Here is a 21,622-nt window from a genome sequence, read left to right as displayed (position 1 = left end):
GCAAAACCCAGCTTTGAAAAACAGGCTTTTTTTCACATCTGTTTTACATAAAAGTTTACTAAACATTATAATACTGTTTTTTTTTTTCAAAAGCACTTTTACAAAAAAGTTTACCAAACACTCTGCTGCTTTATTTCACAGCTGCTTATTTTCACAGCACAGCAAAAGCAGGTTTTTTTCAAAGCACAGCAATACCAAACCAGCCCTTAGTCCTTGACTCCTTGCTAGTGACTACTGGATCTTGATCTAAATTTTTTGTTACTGTCGTGAAATTTCGGATTGTGTGGCGTGTATGTGTTGAGTCTCATATCGGTAACCTAATAGATCTAGGATATGTAAGCGATAGTCGAAGCCTCGATTAGTGTTTAACCCTCTTGGCAGTTGAAACCCCCATGATTTGTAATAGGAATACAACTCTTATTCTATTTTTATGGTCATCTTTCCATATCATTCATTTCATTCACTCATGGCAGGAACCATATTGAAAAACCAGGTGATTCACTTGGCACCAAACATGCCCACCATGAAAACTGAAGACTTTATCTGGGTATGTCTTGGTAATAAAACCACTCAAAAAATCATGTTTCAGTCCATGTTAAAATGCAACAAGGCTGTGCAAGTGGCAGACTGGTTTCTTTGCAACTCTGCGTATGATCTTGAGCTAGTAACATTCACCTTTGCACTCAAGATTCTACCAATAGGCCCGCTCTTTGCGAGCAGATGGCTTGGAAATTCAGCAGGCTACTTCTAGCCACAAGACTCAACTTGCTTAGAGTGGCTGGATCAACAGCCACCCAACTCAGTGATCTATGTTGCATTTGGCAGCTTCATAATTTTTAAACCCACCCAAATTAAAGAATTGACTCTAGCTCTTGAATTATCGGAGAGGCCATTTCTCTGGGTCGTGCAGCCGGATATCACTGACACGACGAGTGATCCCTACCCGGAAGGATATCAAGAGCGAGTAGCCTTTCGCGGTCGGATGGTGGGTTGGGCACCTCAACAGAAGGTTATGGCTCATCCTTCGATTGCTTGCTTCCTAAGCCATTGCGGTTGGAACTCTACCCTAGAAGGCATAAGCAATGGGGTTCCTTTCTTGTGCTGGCCATACTTTGCCAACCAGTTCACTAATGAGAGCTACATTTGCGACGTTTGGAAGGTGGGAATGAAATTCGAAAAGAATGAAACTGGCATCATCACCAAAGAAGAAATTAAGAACAAGTAGGAACAACTGCTTGGAGACAAAGATTTCAACAAAAGAGCTTTGAAACTGAACGAATTGGCCATCACCAATGTCGAAGAAGGCGGTCAATCAAACAAGATCTTCAAGAATTTTGTTGAATGGATGAAATCATAGGGCATGCAAGTGGAAGAGGCAAAGAAGAAAACGTGTTAATCATCTGTTTTTAAGAATTAATATAAGATTCATGCTTCAGTTGATACAGTGATACAATAAAATTCAGAAATCTATTTATATCTTAATTTTATCCGTGAATCGTGATCACGAAATTTAATCTCCACAGAATAAAATTCTATAATATTACATGAATGACAGTTCAAGGTGTACATGTGAGATCCCACATCACCTAGGGGGTGGATCATGTAAGCCTTATATGTATATTCCCATCTCTACCTAGCACGAGGTCTTTTGGGAGCTCACTGGCTTCGGATTCCATCGGAACTCCGAAATGAAGCGAGAGCGGTCCTAGGAGTGGTGACACACTGGGAAGTTCTCATGTGAGTTCCCAAAAACAAAACCGTGAGGGTGTGGTCGGGGCTCAAAACGAACAATATTGTGCTACAATGGAGTCGTGTCCGGGATGTGGTGGGGGCCTGGGTCGGGGTGTGTCAATTTGGTATCAGAGCCAATCCTTGGCCGAAAGTGTGTCGACAATATTGTGCTACAATGGAGTCGTGTCCGGGATGTGGTGGGGGCTTGGGTCGGGGTGTGTCAATTTGGTATCAGAGCCAATCCTTGGCCGGAAGTGTGTCGACGAGGACGTCGAACCTCTAAGGGGGATGAACTGTGAGATCCCACATCACCCAGGGAGTGGATCTTGTAAGCCTTATATGTATATTTCTATCTCTACCTAGCACGAGACCTTTTGGGAGCTCACTGGCTTCGGATTCCATCGGAACTCCGAAGTTAAGCGAGTTCGAGGGAGAGCGATCCTAGGATAGGTGACCCAAGGGAAGTTCTCGTGTGAGTTCCCAGAAACAAGCGAACAATATTGTGCTACGGTGGAGTTGTGCTCGGGATGTAGTGGGGGCCCAGGCTACGATATGACAGTATATGCTTGTATTTGAATTGATTAAATACATAACTATTTGTTCAACATTGAAAATATACAATTATATATAATTTAGGGTTTATAGGTCGGATTAGCAGAGCCGGTAGGATGAAATATGAATCAAATTAATTCTGATCTTACCTGAGAGGTAAGCATTTGTACCACGCATATTTCACGATATATATATATAACTTGATGTAGAGTAGATGGCTGAGTGGATTGAAAAGAAAATGAACTGAAAGTGAAAGGGACACATCAGGAATTTGCAGATTGACGTCTGAGTTCCGATTTAGACTCATGATACATTTTTGAAAGAGAACAACGTCACAATTCAGATTTACCACTTTGGTTTGATATACGGTGGATTGTGGCCATCCGAGACCGTTTAGGCTTCCAAAACTGCATTTTAATAATTTAAGACTTTTTGTTTGTCGTCTGATTAATCTCGTTTATTTTCCTAAGGCCCTTGCGTTTTCCCATGGCACTGTGATTAGGTTATTTAAGCCGTTAGCTTCAAATGTAATCTCATCTTTCAATCAATAATCAAATACATGTTCTCAACCAAAATCTGATGAACTTCATAACTTATTCTTCAAGAGCTTACGTTGAAATCCCTTGTTAGTTTCATGTTGCGTCATAACTAATTGAAAAAACTCCGTGATTCGATTTTTGGGTAGTAGAGTTTGTTTGTGCTCACTCAACTACAGTGACGGTCAACGCAAGTATCCAATTGGAGGGCAACCCCATATACGAACCTGAAAAAAGAAAGAAAAAAGAAACATACTTTATTGGAGCTTTTTGAAAAAGGAGAAGCAATATCTTCTAGTATGGACAAATGCTGCTGATGAAGATGTGACACAGATAATGTTTTTGGGATGAAAGATCATGGGAGTATCTTCTTCTTTGTTTTCTTGTTTTAAATAAAGAAAGAACATGGAATTTGAAAAAAAATCATTGTGCACACTTTTGTAAGATACAATATCAAACTAGCCACTCTCACTTTAATGTACTTGTAAGTTCTCTTCCGTTTTGGTGAGAGCTTTTCTCTCTCTGTGAAAGAGTTTCTCTCCAACGTGTGAGAGTTTTCTTTAGTTCTCAAGCATGGTTCTTTAGTTTTTTCTCACTTTTGTTGCTACCGATCCTAGCTATGTCTTGGGTTGGTGGCAGCCCCAGTCCCTCCTCCTCCTTTTTTCCTTCGGCCTGTCTCCTATGTCCCTTCTGGATAGCTTGTATTTCCGACTTGGATCCCTGTGTAGATCTATCCGATCTTCCGGTTTCAACTCCCGTTCTTAGTCATGTTCCTGATCAAATGTGAAATTTCCTCTGGTGAAGTTTCAATTCTGCAAGGGAAGGTGTGCAGAACTTCGGTTCGGGTCTTCGTACTACCACTTTCCGCCGCAACTGTTCTGATGGGACTGTTCTCCTCGGCGACTGAGCTTCAATCTGGAAGCTCCTTGGGTGACGATGCTATGACTAGAAGTGTGGAGTTTATCTGGATGACTCGAATTGTGTGCAAATTGGGGCAGTTTTGGCAACCTTGGGGATGGATGATTGATTTCCATGGGGTTCCGGCGGCTACTGTTTATGGATTCCAGTTGGAGATTTTTTGTTTTTGTTGGCTTGTTGTGTTAGGGTTTGTTTGGGCCGGGGCTTATGCCTTTTGTTTGGGTCTTTTTTTTGGACAAAGGAGTTTCATTACCAAGAGAACACAATTACAGACAAAGGGGCGCAAATACAACACAAAAAGTGAACCCCCAACACTAAACAAAAGCCCAACCCGAGAGAAAGGCCCAAATCAGAAAAACACAAAACAAAAAACCCTACAAGACTAGCATCCTCCTCCGCCGTCGAAGAACCGGCCGTCGACCACAACCCAGTATCCCAGGCCAGAGATCGCACCAAACATAGCCCCAAAGAAGAAGGCGCCATCGTCCCCCACCATACACGACACAAATCGAAACCGCAGCCACCAAAGGAAGAAGCTAGAGGGAAAGAACTTACCCCTAGCAACAAAGCTGAAAACAGCATACAAGTGGAAGTTGGTGGTGGGTACACCATATGAGTCGAAGCTCTGCACACCTTCCTAGAAAACCGCACAACGCTGGTGGAAGAGATGGTTGCAGAATCAGACATTTGTGAGAATGATGTAGGACAGAAGCAAATGGAAAAGGTAGGAAATGGTTGGAGTAGAGTCATGGAGGTGGAAAAAGTGAGAGAGAAGAAGAAAAGGGAAGGTTGGAAGTGGGACTGTCAGATCGAGACCGATGAAAAGTGAGATCGGAGGTCGCAGTGGGGGAATTACCAGAACAAAAGGGCAGAAAAACCCGGAGAAAGCCAATCTCACATAGAAGGGCAGAAGGAAGAGGAAGGAGGAAGAAAAGCAACATGAGAAGAGAAAAGAAGAAGAAAAGGAAAAGAGAACAACAGAGTAGAGAAGGGGAAAGGAGAAGAAAACAGAAGAAGAAAAGGAAAAGAGGCAACCAACTCCAGCCGAAGCCGGAGTCGGCGCCGGAGTAGGAGGAAAAGCTGAAGACCCTCACTAAAAGGGAAAGAAAACTCTCACAGAGGAGAGAAGGTCTCTCAGAGGGAGAGAATTTAGTTTTTGGAGGAGGGATTTGTGTATATTATCGGCTTTGTGTATATTTTAGTTCTTTGAATGAAAGTTACTTTACCAAACAAAAAAAAACAACTAGCCACTCTCACTTTCTTAATTCTTAAAAACTAAAACCCTAGTTAGTAGAATATGCAATATGCACACTTTTCAACTATCCGCTCACACATAGCGATTGTTAATCGTTGACGCAAGTGAATTTTATAACGTATTGATAACTGACAATCATTCATTTGCACGTAGACGACTGCGGCTAGCACACATTCATTAAACTATCTAATTGACTTAGTGATTGGCCACCATCAGGGTAATTAGATAAGCAATTTATGTGGAACATCACCCTGAAATTAAAGAGGGCTTCTTGTGATTAGTAATTGTAATTTTACTTAAGGCAAACATCACTCTCTTAAGAGTTGCATGGTTTTAAAAGGGTTTTCATAGAACTTAATGAGTCTTGCATGCTAATTATATTTGTTCTGAACATCACTAACTGATTGCATGTTGGATATAAGTTTTCGCTTGAACATCACAATGAAAATATGCATTATGAAAACATAACCTTCAAAACATGTATGTGAAAATTCATATGTAGTTGGTAAAATTGTATAGGATTGTTAATAACGCCAGTTGAACCCTAGTCTTTCCCATAAGTAATTTTCTTAAAATCTATTTTATTACTTTATGTTTTTGCAGATCTGTTTCCCTTAATTTAAAACTATTTTATTTGTTATTTTCATATCTTAAATTTCACAAAATCTAAAATCTTTTCTAAAATCTGTTTTTAAATAAATAATTAATTAAGGATTAGTTTAAACACAAAGTATTCACTCAATTCCTGTAAAGAACGACTTTGCATGAGCTTTCATACTATAGCCACCTTGTACTATTGCAAATATTCTATGTGATTTTAACCTTATTTGCACATGTACTAAAAATCATATCACCAATATTGAATGGGGTGTGCTATCCACACACCCCATTTTACTTCTCACACACCCCTTGATAATTTATGTCCGTTGATTTTCTTCAATTTATCTGATCTGATGGCCGAAAATTAAAAAAGTGTGTGAGAAGTAAAATGGAGTGTATGGATATTACACCCATATTGAATAAGAAACTGGCAATTATTAGAGGATTGTCGCTAGCACACATCAACTACTAACATTTAGTCAACTAGTAGCTACCAAAAAATCACACATGAACTGATGGAAACAATTATTTCTGCGAAACACTTTGTTCCATGAATTAAATAAAAACAAGAAACAAATATCAATTATTTGGCACAGCGGGATTCCGTTGATATTTGTTGATAACAAGTTGGTATTTTTGTGGATATATTTTCCATATGGATCCCTCTCCAAATGCAGTGGATAAGGTTATGAAGTTTGTCGTATATACATACATATAAATATATATACACACACATATCAAGAACAAAGTGATGAAACTGAAATCAAACAAAACAACAGCATAATAAATCCAAGCAGTGAATATTCAAACAAGACCAAAACACCAAAAGCGACAAGCAGTGGCTCCTCAACAGATGCCCCAGATCTCCTCCCAGTTTCGGTCAATCGATATGGTTAAGATTAGAGCACTCTGAAAGTCGAAAAAAACAAGAAACACCAATGAGCAGCCCACATATTTTAGTTATTCCTGCTCCTGCACAAGGCCATGTAATTCCCATGATGGAGTTGTCACAATGCTTAGTGAATCATGGTTTCAAGGTCACGTTTGTCAACACAGACTTCAATCACAACCGCGTCACGAACTACTTGGGGGATGACCAAAGTCATATAAGGAGGGATTGCATCGATCTAGTTTCAATACCGGATGGCTTAGAACCGGAGCAGGACAGGAATGACCTAGGAAAGTTATCAGAAGCAGCGCGACGAGTCATGCCAGGGAAGTTAGAGGAGCTGATAGAGAAGATTAATAACCGAGGGGAAGGCGATAAAATCACTTGTGTCATTGCTGATCAGACTATCGGGTGGGCTCTGGAAATTGCGGTGAAGATGAAAACCAAGGTGCTCGCCTTTTGGCCGGCATCAGCTGCAGTCTTGGCCTTGAAGTTTAGCATCCCCATGTTAATTGATGAAGGAATAATTGACAATGATGGTAAGTGAGAAATGTGAGATCCTCTATCACTAACTTGTTATTCAACTGTGTTATGCAAATATTTTAGTCCAACTAGTTCAAATTCAGTTTGTTCAAGCTCACTCGTTTGATATATAAGATTTTGAAGTCCATAAAGAGATTATATCACCCAAAAGTATTATTTTTTATCCAAATGTAATCAGAAGCGCTTTTAGTTGTTAGAAAACGCTTTTAAAGATGCCATTAGCAGTTTCTAACGGGTCTACCAGAGATGGATGTAGACTTGGTCCTTGCTAGTGACTATTTGAACTTGATCTAAATTTTGGGTAACTGTAGTGAAACTTCGGGTTGTGTGGCATGTGTTGAGTCTCACATCTATCGAAGCCTCGATTTGTGACTAATCCTCTTGACAGTTGAAACCCCCATGATTAGTAATAGGAAATGCAACTCTTAAGTTCTGTTTTTATGGTCATCTTTCCATGATCATTCATTTCATTCACTCATGGCAGGAACCATATTGAAAAACCAGGTGATTCAGTTGGCACCAAACATGCCCACCATGAAAACTGAAGACTTTATCTGGGCATGTCTTGGTAATAAAACCACTCAGAAAATCTTGTTTCAATCAATCTTAAAAAGCAACAAGGCTGTGCAAGTGGCGGACTGGCTTCTTTGCAACTCTGCGTATGATCTTGAGCCAGCAACATTCACTTTTGCACCCGACATTCTACCGATAGGCCCGCTCTTGGCGAGCAGACGGCTTGGGAATTCAGCAGGCCACTTCTGGCCACAAGACTCAACTTGCTTAGAGTGGCTGGATCAACAGCCACCCAACTCAGTGATCTATGTTGCGTTTGGCAGCTTCACAGTTTTTAATCCAACCCAATTTAAAGAATTGGCCCTGGCTCTCGAATTATCCGCGAGGCCATTTCTCTGGGTCGTGAGGCAAGATATCACTGACACGACAAGTGATCCCTACCCGGAAGGATATCAAGAGCGAGTAGCCTCTCGCAGTCGGATGGTGGGTTGGGCACCTCAACAGAAGGTTCTGGCTCATCCTTCGATTGCTTGCTTTCTAAGCCATTGCGGTTGGAACTCTACCCTAGAAGGCCTAAGCAATGGGGTTCCTTTCTTGTGCTGGCCATACTTTGCAGACCAGTTCACTAATGAGAGCTACATTTGCGACGTTTGGAAGGTGGGATTGAAATTCGAAAAGAATGAAACTGGCATCATCACAAAAGAAGAAATCAAGAACAAGTTGGAACGACTGCTCGGAGACAAAGATTTCAACGAAAGAGCTTTGAAACTGAAGGAATTGGCCATCGCCAATGTAGAAGAAGGCGGCCAATCTAACAAGATCTTCAAGAATTTTATTGAATGGATGAAATCACAGGGCATGCAAGTGGAAGAAGCAAACAAGAAAATGTGCTAATCATCTGTTTTTACGAATTAATATAATACTAATGCTTCAGTTGATACAGTGATACAATAAAATATAGAAATGTATGCATATCTTAATTATATCCGTAAACCGTGGTCACCAGGGGTGGATCCATTTATGATGGCCCGGATCACCGGAAATCCGAAGAAGCGCATGTGAGGACCTCCGAGGATCACCCAATGGTTTGGGCAAGTGGTGGAAGAGAGACCACCATCATGACTATACCAGAGGCTTTGAAACAAGAAGAAATATTTAGAGGCTAGGCGTTTGTTCACCGTCAGACTAGTGCCTAGCGTACTTTGCTTAGAATATATATATATATATATATATTTGTATTTGAGATGATTGAATATATAACTGTTTGTCCAACATCGAAAATATACAATTATATCATGGAATTATGGTTTATAGGTCGGATTAGCGGAGCCGATTAGATGAAATAGGAATCAGATTAAAGAGTTCGGATCTTACCTGATTGATAAACATTTGTACTTGGCATTTTAAAATGGTAAGAGTTTGTCCGTGTTCATTCAACTACAGTGACGGCCAACGCGGGTATATCCAACTGGAGGACAACCCCATATGCGAACCTGCAAAAAAAAAACATACTTTATTGGAGCTATTCGAAAAAGAGAGGCAATATTTTCTCCCAGCTTCAAAAGTATGGACAAATGCTAGCTGATGAAGATGTGACACAGATATGTTTGTATCTAGTCATGGTTGTGGAGGTACGGAGCCCTTTTTCCAAATGAAAGGTCATGGAAGTATCCTTCTTCTTGTTTTAAGTAAAGGAAAGAACATGGAATTTTTAAAAAAAATCATTCTGCGCACTTTTGGAAGATAAAATATCAAACTAGCCATTCTCACTTTCTTAATTCTTAAAAACTAAAACCCTAGTTAGTAGCTAGAGCTAGCTTTAGTAGAGTATGTACACTTTTCAACGACACGACTGTTAATTGTTATTGCAAGCGAACCTCACAATGTATTGAGAAATGATAATCATCCACATGCACGTAGAAACGCTAGCATATGCATTCACTCCCTCGCTATTCCAATAAGAGTATGGAAGGTTAAGAAGCTATAAGAATTAATGCAAAAACTATTAAAATTTGGGCAATTAATTGCTCCCGAAAAGGAGAAATGAACAAGTTATTAATTCGAGCTCTGAACTCCATGTTACAAAATTTATTGAAAAGCAACCGAAATTAGATTCACCAATATATGTTGCTCATTTTTTCCCCTAAACCAGTAGAACCAGCACAGCGTGCTGAGTTGCTGTGGACCTCTGCTCTTGCTTTTGCACATGGTTTCCTTTTACAAGCTTAACACACTTATAATTACACATAGCAGAACGGACGTTAAGTAACATACATATTTAATTACATAGCACATGACACATCCAAACTGGGAAACATGACATCATTGTCATTAGTTGTGTTATGGATCCACTCATGTTATATCACGTCTATCTATTTAGCAAATTGATACTCCAAAGTTCAAGAATGTCAGCTTTACCGCCCAACCATATCACATTATTGGTAATACCACGTGGTGGATTGGTGATGCTATCGCTAAACCAAGGCAATTATAGAACACACGAGACATCTAAACTAGCAAAGATGAATTTCTTCGGTGTGAATGTCATACATTATTGCTGGAGATCAATCTACTCATGTTATATCAATGTATATGTCTAATAATATTATATCCTAGTATTTGTGGGGGTACAATGGTTGATTAGAGCAGTGTGTTCCACCATTTATTCCAAAATTCAAATCTCTCCTTATACCTAAAAATTGTTGAGAAAAATAAGAGGATAAATCAGTGATATTATACGAAATATCAACATAATCGTCCATCTATATTATAACATTCGGACCAACAACGTCTCTCATGTTAGTGTGACGGTAACACTTTGAGATTTTTTTTTCCAGGCAAAGACCCCTCAAATTTGGCTTTTGCACATGGGATTCTTGACTGTGCTGAGAAATAAAAACATGTCCCTATCATCACAAAACACTGCATGCCACAAGGGTCTCTGCTGTCAATTTCATGGAGATATTATGTGAATTTCACTACCTATCACATTCAATTTACTATATACATCCATCCATCCCCATTCCTTTAATTTCTTGCATAGTACCTCTGCAATGACTGTCACCACCACCACCCACCACCCCATGCTCTCTTTTCACAGTTAATTCTGACATATGGTTTCCAGGCTTCTCTGTGAAAATGCCATGCCTTTCACTCATGCATGCCCTGGATTTATATGTGTATATATAGATTCATCATACATATAATGTAATATATATATATATATATATATATATATATATATATCTTCTTCTTTTCTCTACAATGCATGTCTGTGTGCTTAGAAAATGATGTGTGTGCAGAGTGTGCCTGCAAGAGAGACATATATGGAGAGAGCCAGAAGGGATGTCTAGCTCTTGGGTGCCAAAGAATTCCTGCAGTTTTTGTTTATGCATTTTAATTCAGACACAAAAACAAAAACCCAGGAATAAAATATGATTAATTATTCAAATTTAACCAATTTCAAGCAGCAGGAAAATGATGATAAAAGAGGGAAAAGTATAAAACTTTCAGTCTTAGTCAAGATATAAATTGCTTAAGCTAAGTTGTTTTTTTAACGGATCGATATTTTAAACTACTATGATCAACAAAAAAGAGAGATCTAACATGCGAACTCGTTGTTAACCAGCCTGACACACATCTGCTATAACAAACTAGCATATTTTGCTACAAAAGATCTGGCAAAAAAATTAGCTATTAATTAATTAAGTTGAGCCTGATTTGGTGGATGATCTTCAACCAAACAAAGCATGCAGCATCTAAACTTCCAAACAAAAATTAAGAGAAAAATAAAAGGAGAAAAACCCAAAAAAACCCATATTTTTTCCTTTTCTTTTTTTGCATTGACAAATTAAAAGATATTGAACTACTATGATACAGCAGCAACATTTTCCTTCTCACTAGATCCATAAAACTCGACGAGTCTCTGCAAAATCACGACCTGGGTCCGCAGCAGAACGATGTAATCCGCCGTTTCCTGGAACAATTCGTCGGCTTTTAGCGATTTTCCGACGTGGGTCGGATTAACGAGGCTCTTCAGCGTCTCCAGCTTGGCCGAGACCGCCTTCGAACAACGCCGTTTGCGGTCGCCGCTGTTGAATCTTCTAACCGGAGCTCGACACCGGCGCGACATAAGTCTTCTTCTCGAGGTGTTTCTTCTTCTTCTTCTTCTTCCGGCCAGGGTGGCTTTGAGGTAATTTCCAGGAGCAGAGCTCATTGTGTTTTTGTGTGATGGAAAAACAGAGTCGCAGAGAGAATGTGAGGAGGAAGACGAGGCCTTACGAGGTTTAAGTAATGGAGGGTTGAGAAATAGACACGCGGCTTGTTGGTTACTACGAAAATGCCATTTCTGATTTTTCCTTTGTCCTTTAGCCATGTTGTTATGATCCTTACGATTTTGACGATGTTTTAAACTACTTTAACTGATTGGTGCTTGTGAATTTGAACTCGAAAATGGATACATAATCCGGCTCACTAGCCTAACACACGAGAAGTTGTGGTGTTGAACAATAAACTGGCACTCAAGTGCAAAAGAAATGGGTATATTATTGTGCTAAAGTATTTTAAACACACGAGAAATTCTTGTGCCCAACAGATAAATCAAGTGCATTGTCTGATTTACTCACATAAAAATAAATCTTGTATTGTATGATTTAGCAGAATAAGACTTGATTGTTATCATTGAACAGTGTGAGCCATACAGTCTACCTTATTTTGATTCTCTATACTGGGCTATAATTGAAAGAAAAAAAAATAGGAGCGAGAGTGAAAGGAAAATAGGGAGATGTTTGTGGGCAGAGAAGGGGTTGTATCGTAATTTCATTGACAAAGGATTGGCATCTCAATTAAAAGAAGAAAGCGGGAACGCGGCACAACTTGCGAGCCACAAGGCAGAAAGCCTGCCCATCTGTAACGGCACATGTGAGGGGCGGGACCGTTAGACACCGTTATTCCCAAATTACCCTCATATTAGGTTATTTGATTTTAGCGATTGAGAGTGATAAACATCAACATCCATGGACATAGATCCATTTCTGATTTTACTTTTGGAGTCCAAGAATCATGCAATTTGAACCATTGAAATTGAATCTGACCGTCCTCCATTAACTCATTCTGCTGGCCTACTTCACACAAATCAAGGACTTCGATTTCTCGTCCACACAAACTAAGGACTCGAATTTTCTGGTCCTTAGACTCCAGACACTAAAGTTTTGAAAGGATCCAAATTTAACTGCATAGGTAGATGGAATTTTCCACTTGTTGTCCTTTAGACCCAACAATGATCAATTAGTGCAAAATTTCACACTCATTCATAGACATCTGATCACTAATCAGTAGTTAATACGCGTATAAGCTATACATAATGATTTTGTTCATTGTAAGTAAAAATTCAATCCAAAAGTTCGAAACAAACCAATTCATTAAGATTTGATCAAATAGTACTTGTTCAATGCACCAATTAGAATACACCATTGGGTGGTGCTATCTACACACTCATTTTTACCTCTCACACAGTATTTGTTAATTTCTACCTGTGATCTTCTTCAACTCTCGACTCGACTGCCAAAAATTAAGAGAAATGTATGGAAGATAAAAATGGGTGTATAAATAGCACCACCCTACACAAGGACAAATATGATCCTATGCCAAGGTCCAATGGAATAAGTTATCGAAAATGTCGTATGGGGAGTGATCTAGATGGTACACAAGGACAAATATGATCCTATGCCAAGGTCCAATGGAATAAGTTATCGAAAATGTCGTATGGGGAGTGATCTAGAAGGTATACCAAGACACAAATTAACCCTTTCTTATTCTCTCTTCATCACATTAATATAAAACAAAGCTTGTCTTTGGGTTGTTTAGATGGTGAGACTAAGTAAGGGGCAAAATGGACATTTGGGGTACAAATAAAGGTTGGAGAGTGAGCTAGCTAGGGTAGTTGTATTGGGAGTGGGAGTGAGGTTATGTTAAAGGATGCATGTGAGGGGATATGGGCCAGCAAAGCCCTCATCTGAAGGCTGTGACTGAGAGACTAATTGAGAGAGAGAGAGAGAGAGAGAGAGAGAGAGAGCACATGGGAAGCACATGCAGAAGAGGGAGTTTTGGAGTGTTGTTTGGGAGAGGGGTAAGGGCATGTGACAAATGAGAGACAGTGAGGCAGCATGAAATGTACAGCATGTTTTGCACATTCCCTGCATGGAACTGATCAACCGGCAGCAAATGCACCTTCTCTCCTCTCTCTCTCTCTCTCTCTCTCTCTCTCTCTCTCTCTCTCTCTCTCTCTCTCTCTCTCTCTCTCTCCTTTTTAAAAAACGACCTTAAGCCAACAAGGTTTCATATTTTGCGACATTCAGGAAAAAAATGTATATCGTGTACAGCTTTATTCTTGTTTTGCAAAAATATTATTTCCACGGCTTGAACCCGTAATCTTTTGATCACAAAAAAATTAACATTTATGTTGCGACAATGCTCGCCTTCTCCTTTTTTTTCTTTTTAAAAATATAATAATAAAATTACAATGAAATCACGATCGATCCAAAAACCATACAAATTGAAAAATTAGTTATCAAAATACTCGTAAAAGTGAACTGATTCGAAACTAAACTACGATCCAGATCAAAGTCTTACCAAAATCGGATTTTCTTTTTGTGCTAGGTGCCCTTAGAGTTTACTTTGCCCTTATCATATAACTAATTAATGGGTTTACCAATTGGTTCTTGTTATGCACATGCATGTTTAGACTTGATTTGATTTAGAAGCCAGTTGATCAATTGGGCACGTATGACATGTGTGTGAGCAGTGACGTCATTCCTATAATATACCTTGTCAATTATTTAAAGATAATAAAAGTATCATTCTGTTGAATTTAATATGCTAAACAGAAGATCTTGTTTTCTCATAGGTGGACATTTGTTGAGCGACCCACTGCAAACTTCCAACAAATATTTAACTTTATCCATTTCATGTGAAAACAATTGATGTGTACAACAAGTTCAAAACAATGAAATGAGGTTTAGCCACTATATATAAACCGTATGTATGTATGTATGTATGTATGTATGTATCTTTGCCCTATGAAAAATGTAGAAAGTTGGCAAATTTTTATGAATCACTACCGCAAAATAGAGTACAATGGCAATCTATAATTTATACAGCAAACTCAACTTAATGAGATGAGCCTAGTGGTAGGAGATTATCTAGCTTGTGAAGAGGATCAAAACAATTTTGTTGAAAAATCAGTGGCAGGCCTCAGATAAGTTTAAGAACCCAATGGATCAGGAGGTAGAAGTATTCATGTGTTTGATTTTAGTTTGTTATTGTTGTTGTTGATAATCATTGTTTGATGTTTGAACACAATTTTTATTTATTTATTTTTTTATGAGTAAATAAGCATAAACTCCTCGTTACATGTCAAAAGTTGAACAATCTTTCACACACTCTTCCACGCTAACGGTTTGTTTTCTTTTTATTTTTTGTGGGTTAATTATTAAAAAAAAAAAAACTTGAGAGAGTAAAAAGTTAACTTTTATTTGGTCTTTTAAACTTGATGATCATCATGTTCTAACTATTTATATGTCTAAATTAATCACATGAATGATAAATCTAGAATTTAGACATATTTTGAAACATAAATGCTAAAGGGACTCTCTTAAAAGTGAGATTTTTCATAGACTCTCTGTATCCTCATGTGTTTGACACAATATTTTAGAATGTTGGTACGAGAATTGACGTTAAATTGTGAGGTGACAGATGGTCTATGAAAAGTTATACTTTGAGAGAGCCCTCTTAGAATTTCTCACTTTGAATATCGCTAGAAAAGAATGAACATATTTATATGGTTGTGCTCCACACACTCATTTTCACCTCTCACACACTCCTCTCAATTTTTGGTGGTCGGATCTAATGAATTGAAAAGATCAATAGACAAAAATTAATAAAAATGCGTATGAAGTAAAAAAGAATGTGCAAAAAGCACTGTATATATGTACTTGTGTGAGGGACAGGATGAATATGCTGATGATGAAATGCAATAAAAAATAATTGTTTCAGATACAAAGAAAATTATATTAAGATGTGATGTAACATCTTTTTTCTTCTAGTTTATGATCACCTGCACTTTCTCTGTTAGAAAGGAGAGGAGAGGAGAGCTGAGTGAGTACTACTGCTCATGAGCTAGTGAGCTGCAGCAGCAACTGCGAAGGGGGGAGAGAGAGAGATGCAATATCATGTGAAGCTAGCTAGGGTTTAAGTTGTTCACTTCATTCCTTTTGTTTTCGGGTCCGCAGAGGCTGCCATGATCGAACATGGTTCAGTCACTCGACGCTCTTTTAGCTGCAACCCCACTTGTTTTGTCTAGTCTCAACCAAGTTTGCCCTACTATGCTTCATTGCCTTCTCTTTTTTCCTCTCCTCTCTAATTTTTTCCATTTATACACTCCTTATATGTATATGCTCAACTAAAATTAACCATTGTTGGCACCTAATCCATAACCGACAAGTGTGGTTTATTGTTATGTTATACCATATAAATTTTGAACGCTCTAATTTATAGAGAGAATAATTTGAACTTAAGTACAAAACGATGATATAGTATCCTACTGAATTGACTTAACCATCCTGACCTCAATTCTAGTGGCTCTACCAGATACGACATCGTTTCCGTCCTTAAATCATCTCCTACCCTAGCGGTGGTGGTGAAATTATCCCGCGCACAACCCTAAATACAAAGTTCATACTGCAGAGCATTCAAAAATCAGAAATATTGCCACTTAGTACTACGGTCTTGTGATATTTCTCTTTACTTGTAAGTGAGAAGTCTTAGGTTATATTCTCGCTAAAGGCGAATTTGAACCATATTATTACTAGCCAATTGTGAAGTTAAGCCCGTCCCCTCCTCTCTTAGTATAGATAATATAGGTTGTTAAAAAAAAAATATTTCTATTGGAGATTTTGTCTTTTATTGGACGTTGGACGAAACCAAAGGCAAAGATTGGACCTAGATTAGTACTGGTTTAGTACTGAGATGCTTTTATAAAAAGTGGGTATAAAAAAAAACTGAGCTCAAAAAGATGTTTGGTAGACATTTAAAAACAGCTTATTTTCATAGTTTTGGGTGAAAAAAAAAGCTGAAAACGTGAAGCAACAAAAAATGAGCTTATTCTCACAGTACAACAGAAGTAATTTTTTTTTTTTTAAAGCACAGCAAGTCCACAAATCCGCAAAGGTTTTTTTTCATGTCCAAAGCTTTTACTAAGCCAATATAAAAGCTTTGGACATGGAGTCTCAAGTCCACAATGACAAAATTGGACCTGGGTTCTCCACGAAAAGCTCTGAACCTGTCAAATATAATAAACTCCTCAAACCAAATAATAATATTTGTTTTGACGGTTGGAACGAATTTTGGGTAAAAACAATTCAATTGCGTTATTTGTAGGGCACTTAACGTAAAAATACAAGACTTTTAATATTCTTTTTAAGAGAAAATTGAAATCTCTATTCATCATTCACATTCTTTTTACTAGTTTCTCTACACACATGCTTATACACATGTGAAAAGTTTTTTTCAATCACATACCCCCTCCATGTCTCCACATTTTTTATGCTAATACGTCCAAAAGTGAAATAGTAAATTTAGTGCACAACGCATGTCAAAAAAATACAATTACATGCTTGCATTGGATTGTTTATCTTCAAACACATGTCCTAAATCTTTGGGGTGAAAAATTTAGAAATTATAGAAATGACATATTTTATAATTTTTGTATAAAAAGAAAGTTAGTTATAATACACGTGGCATCAAAATTGAAAGAAAAAAACTTAATCATTTCCAAATATGCGTACATATTTAGTCTGAAAAATTCAAAGACGTCTTTATCAAAATGACCATTTACAATTGATGGTTGATGTGGCAATCTAAAACCTTATATCAAATTTTGTACTTCTCCAACTGAATTGTCAAATATTATTTTATTATTTAAATAGATTTTTAAATTATTGTAATTATTAAAAAAATGTTGAAATAAAATTTTTATTAGTTGAAATGTTAGTGGAATAAGGGACCCACTATTAAAATGAATTAAAAATAAATTTGACAGTAAATCACTAAACCTTCAAATCCAGTTAGCAAATAATATTTCAATTGAAAAGACTTTTGATGTCAAACATGTACAGTGGCATTTCACCTAGCATTTTAACATCTCCTTTGAAGATCCTCTAAAAGAGTTGAGCGTGGAAGAGAAGTTAGCTAAAAAGTCTCACTTACAAGATCCGAAACCATATGTGTTATAGTTCCACTTAATTTCACATTGATTCTACCAAACTCACCCGAATAATGCAACCCGATCAAAGTTTCTCACCTTGCTTCTACCATCACAGAAGATTTCGTTTGTCCAATAAAAAAGATTTTTCTGTGTGTCGAAAACAAAAAAACGTATGTTATATGTCAGTATACAAGTAGAAAGACATTTAAAAGAAGATTCGTCTCCATTTATAAAATAACAGGTAACGTAACTCGCCCGTATTCTGAAATTAATAATTTTCTTCGTTTGTTGGCCCACCACCGGCGACCACCAAACTAATAAACAATTTTACAAAAAGTCCCTGATTGCGATTGTACTGTTTTTTGTTTTTATGTTAATTTGCTGCCTACTTTTCTTTCTTTGCCCCCAGACTCTGCCTGAAGTCTAATATCCCACTTCCCTCCGTCATCTGCTTCCAAAGCTTCCAACAACATTCCCGGGTTTTACCGATTCCGCCAACAAATTAGGTACGAATGCAAATAATCTTCCATTTTTTTTAATTCAAATTTTTGTCCATTTTCTTCGACTGCGTGATCTAGGTTTTTGATTCCCATCAATTTTTGATTTGGGGGTTTTTTGCAGTGTAAATTTTGTATGTCATTTTCTTAATTTTCTGTTGATATGACTCTTAATCTGATCTAATAAAGTGTTACAAATATGTGTTTGTTATCTGTGTGAGGGTGAGTCTTGGTGCAACGGAAATGTTGCTCCTTTGTGATTGAGTCGTGAAAATAGTCTCTTTTTCAAAACAAGAATAATGCTGCTTAGATAGATGTTTCCTCCGATCCTCGCAAAGCGGGGAGCCTTATTGGCTTGGGTCGCCCTTTTATCTCTGTGTGTATGCATCTGTATTGATAATACGCCCTGTGTTTTGCACTTGCATCTGTAAAATGCACGTAGTTAGGCATTCAAGTTTAGGAAGAATTCAGTGGTTGTTCGGCACGAAAATTAGCTATTTGGTTGAAACTTGGAAGTGCATTAAGGTTTATGAAAGTGCATTTGCTTATTGAATTAGACCGCCCATCCCGATGATCAATCCAATGCGAGGTTTTTATTGAGTTGAAGACAGAATGCGATTTTCACTTCTTCTTGGGGCTACCTGTTATAGGGAACACAATTTTTTTCTTATGATTCGTCTAACACAGATGGTTATTTTGTTTAGAAGGACACTACTTAGTCATTTGTTATATCTGAACTGAATTTGATATGATCTTTTGCATTTTTCTCATTAAGCTAAATGTGTGGTAATCTTAACAAAAAATGACGAGTGTATATTTTATGAATTTTGGATTTTATCAGTTTTTTCCATAGGGTTTTCTGTCTGTCCTCATCTCTGCTGATTTTAGTCCTCCAATGTAGTGATAGCCGCCGCAGTGGCAGATTCTTTTCATGAATTGGTTGTGAGTTGAAAATGGTGAATGAAGAGGTCCTGAAGGCGGTTTTCCCTTTACTGGAGGGTGTGGACCTTGCTTCTTGTATGGGAGTGTGCAAGCGGTGGAGACAGATAGCTCGAGATGATTTCTTTTGGAAGCGTCTATGCGCCAAGAGATGGCCCTCTACCTGCAAGCGACCTAACCCTCCCACTCTAACCTATTGCAAGCTGTATCAAAACTTTTATAAGCGCCACCACCGTCGAACTCTTCTTCCACCAAGACTTTCCTTTGATGACTTGGAATTTTTCATTGATATATGGACTGAAGATCGATTTCTCTTTTCTGAAGTGATCCCTGGCCCCGTTCTACAGAAAGGTACCAAAACCCCATCACCAGAAGTATGTGACATGCTTAGATATCACCTGGAGGGTGCTGAGTACAAGATGAAACTCCCTGTTGAACCAAGGTTTGCGGTTCCTCTGACCCAGACCGTGAGTGTTTCAGTGCTTGTGGAGCGCAAGGATTCTAACAGGGTTGCACGTATAATTGATAATTCTATGTTTGACTACATTGATCGAACAGCATCTAGAGCCATGGCAAATGAATACCTAGACTTCTCAGCGGTCTACCCTTTCACTTCGGGTATCCGGGCATGGATCTCTTTGCTTTTCATGGACAACGGAGATGAAGGAGTTATTGATGTTTTTGGGATCGAAATGGATTTCATGGATGCTGCAAACTCGAAGGAAGAGGTTTTGTGGCTATTAGACATGCTTGATTGGAAGTGAAGGTTTCACTTGCAAGGCCATTCAGATAATAAAGAGCGACCGAATTGGATGCAACAATGATGCTTTTGTCTTCCACGGTTTCGTTGACATGCAGAGTCTGCATATGGAAGAAAACAGCGCAACACTGTCATGTTCAGCGTAAACACTTTGCTTCAGCGGTATCACTTTCTTTCATGTGTTGCATGTTCGAAATTTTGAAGTTTGTACATGCTTGTTTTCTTCATTACTGCGAATAAATTACGATCCTTCATCTTTGCTCCGTATTGAAGTGTATTGATTTTATGTTCATTCTATTTGATCTGGGAAAATCGAAACTTACAATCTCCCCATTGAGAGGTGGTACAAATGCGGTATGGAAAATATGGTACGAGTAACGTTTTTTTATCTAGAAATTTGTTCTCCCATCAGAGGTTTGACCAAACTGCCAATTTGCTGGTGCGACATCAGCCAACTCTATTGTTTTCCCATCACTCGTAGTGACTATGATTGACAAGCTTTGCCCTACAAGTTGGTTTCCCGTCGCCACCCAAACTTGCCCCCAATTTCTTGACGTTTGAATCCATTTAGTGCTATCCCTTTGATTCTGACGTTCGTAACATCGCTAGCACCGCCAATATTGAACGCTGTCGCTGTAACCCACCAGGGGTTGCCCCTCGAACTTAACCCCTCCACTCTTCCGGCACGAGACTCTCCGGTACTTAACTGGATTGATAGCGGTCCGGTACTTAACTGGATTGATACCGGCTTTTGACGGTGCGAGTTTTGCGAGCATAGCCATGTACTGGTCGAAGTGCTTTTGGGGTGGATTGCACCAGTGATCAGGAGCCGGAGCCCAATTTGGTGGACAAACGTTGGTTACGGTAATTGTGATGGCCCTGACGTGAGGGTTGCACCATTGGGGATCATGGACGCACCCGAGCCGGAAACAAGCACCTAAAGTACCCCCATCGTTGATGAGGGCCGTGCTTAGCGCTGCTGTCTAGAGGCCATAGCCTTGTTCATGAAGATTACCACATCCACAAGCCCCCTCTATTCAACAAATCACAAAGTTAAAACCTAATCAAATTTTAGTTAACAGAAAACAAAACAAACCATACATGATCGGCGCAAACAAAAGATTTTCACTTACACATGGTTTCTCCTCCACTCATGTCACCGTAAAACGTTGCATGTGCGTCTTGCCAAACATTGTCGTCTCTTCCGCCGGTCGGGATTATAAAGCCCATGGCTTGAACCAAAAGAGTGATCAACTATCTTTGTTGGGACCCATGTCAACCTTCTCCAAAATTTTGTATTTTCAAGTATGATAAAATAAGAGTTTAGTGTTGAATCTTGATGATGAAATTTTTAATTAAGAGTTTAACGGTGAAAAATTTCAGTCTATAATACGCTGAGGCATACAAAAGTATATTAGTCTTGAATACCACTTTTTGCTTATTAAATATATAGTTGAAGCAAACCTATTAAATGTTTATTCTCCTCACTTGTTAAAGTGCATGTAAATAATTGGATTTACTTAATAAAAACGATACAGTCAGTCACTTACACGTGTTTGAACTGACAATTTTTAATTATTGTGCATACTATAACTAAAAGAGATTCTTAAGTTCGTCCGTGCAAACCA

General features: G+C 38.4%; 3 protein-coding genes and 2 pseudogenes across 4 annotated transcripts; 3 read left to right on the top strand and 2 right to left on the bottom strand.

Annotated features, from left to right (window-relative positions):
- LOC137739808 (UDP-glycosyltransferase 83A1-like) overlaps window positions 1-1,357 on the top strand; it is a 2,248-nt pseudogene extending 891 nt beyond the window's left edge.
- Window positions 1,358-6,355: 4,998 nt separating this feature from the next.
- On the top strand, window positions 6,356-8,670 carry LOC137739807 (UDP-glycosyltransferase 83A1-like). Its single transcript, XM_068479522.1, has 2 exons — window positions 6,356-7,020; window positions 7,509-8,670. The coding sequence occupies exons 1-2, from the start codon at window positions 6,531-6,533 to the stop codon at window positions 8,429-8,431; spliced, it is 1,413 nt and encodes a 470-aa protein (XP_068335623.1). The 5' UTR covers window positions 6,356-6,530; the 3' UTR covers window positions 8,432-8,670.
- Window positions 8,671-11,405: 2,735 nt separating this feature from the next.
- On the bottom strand, window positions 11,406-11,669 carry LOC137739374 (transcription factor UPBEAT1-like). The gene has a single exon (XM_068478942.1). It carries the CDS (start codon window positions 11,667-11,669, stop codon window positions 11,406-11,408), a length of 264 nt encoding a protein of 87 aa, XP_068335043.1.
- A 6,536-nt stretch (window positions 11,670-18,205) lies between these two features.
- On the top strand, window positions 18,206-20,261 carry LOC137740360 (F-box protein At5g39250-like). 2 transcript variants are annotated; one of them, XM_068480230.1, is made up of 2 exons: window positions 18,206-18,304; window positions 19,149-20,261. In XM_068480230.1, exon 2 carries the CDS (start codon window positions 19,249-19,251, stop codon window positions 19,996-19,998), a length of 750 nt encoding a protein of 249 aa, XP_068336331.1. In that variant the 5' UTR covers window positions 18,206-18,304; window positions 19,149-19,248; the 3' UTR covers window positions 19,999-20,261. The 2 variants fall into 2 exon arrangements, with proteins under 2 accessions (XP_068336331.1, XP_068336332.1); XM_068480231.1 differs by having other exon boundaries at window positions 18,214-18,304; window positions 19,197-20,261.
- A 122-nt stretch (window positions 20,262-20,383) lies between these two features.
- Window positions 20,384-21,224, bottom strand: LOC137739373 (expansin-A25-like; annotated as a pseudogene).
- Between the last annotated feature and the right edge of the window lie 398 nt (window positions 21,225-21,622).

This window comes from Pyrus communis, chromosome 7, assembly GCF_963583255.1.
Source record: "Pyrus communis chromosome 7, drPyrComm1.1, whole genome shotgun sequence".
Lineage (NCBI taxonomy): Eukaryota > Viridiplantae > Streptophyta > Magnoliopsida > Rosales > Rosaceae > Pyrus > Pyrus communis.
The sequence above is the reverse complement of the archived record's forward strand: the minus strand, read 5'-3'. Positions and strand labels throughout refer to the sequence as shown.

Coding starts and splice junctions, on each gene's coding strand:
- LOC137739374 (XM_068478942.1), bottom strand. CDS start 11,669: ATGTCGCGCCGGTGTCGAGCTCCGGTTAGAAGATTCAACAGCGGCGAC.
- LOC137739807 (XM_068479522.1), top strand. CDS start 6,531: ATGAGCAGCCCACATATTTTAGTTATTCCTGCTCCTGCACAAGGCCAT. Junction 7,021..7,508: donor AGGAATAATTGACAATGATG/GTAAGTGAGAAA, acceptor CACTCATGGCAG/GAACCATATTGAAAAACCAG.
- LOC137740360 (XM_068480230.1), top strand. CDS start 19,249: ATGGTGAATGAAGAGGTCCTGAAGGCGGTTTTCCCTTTACTGGAGGGT.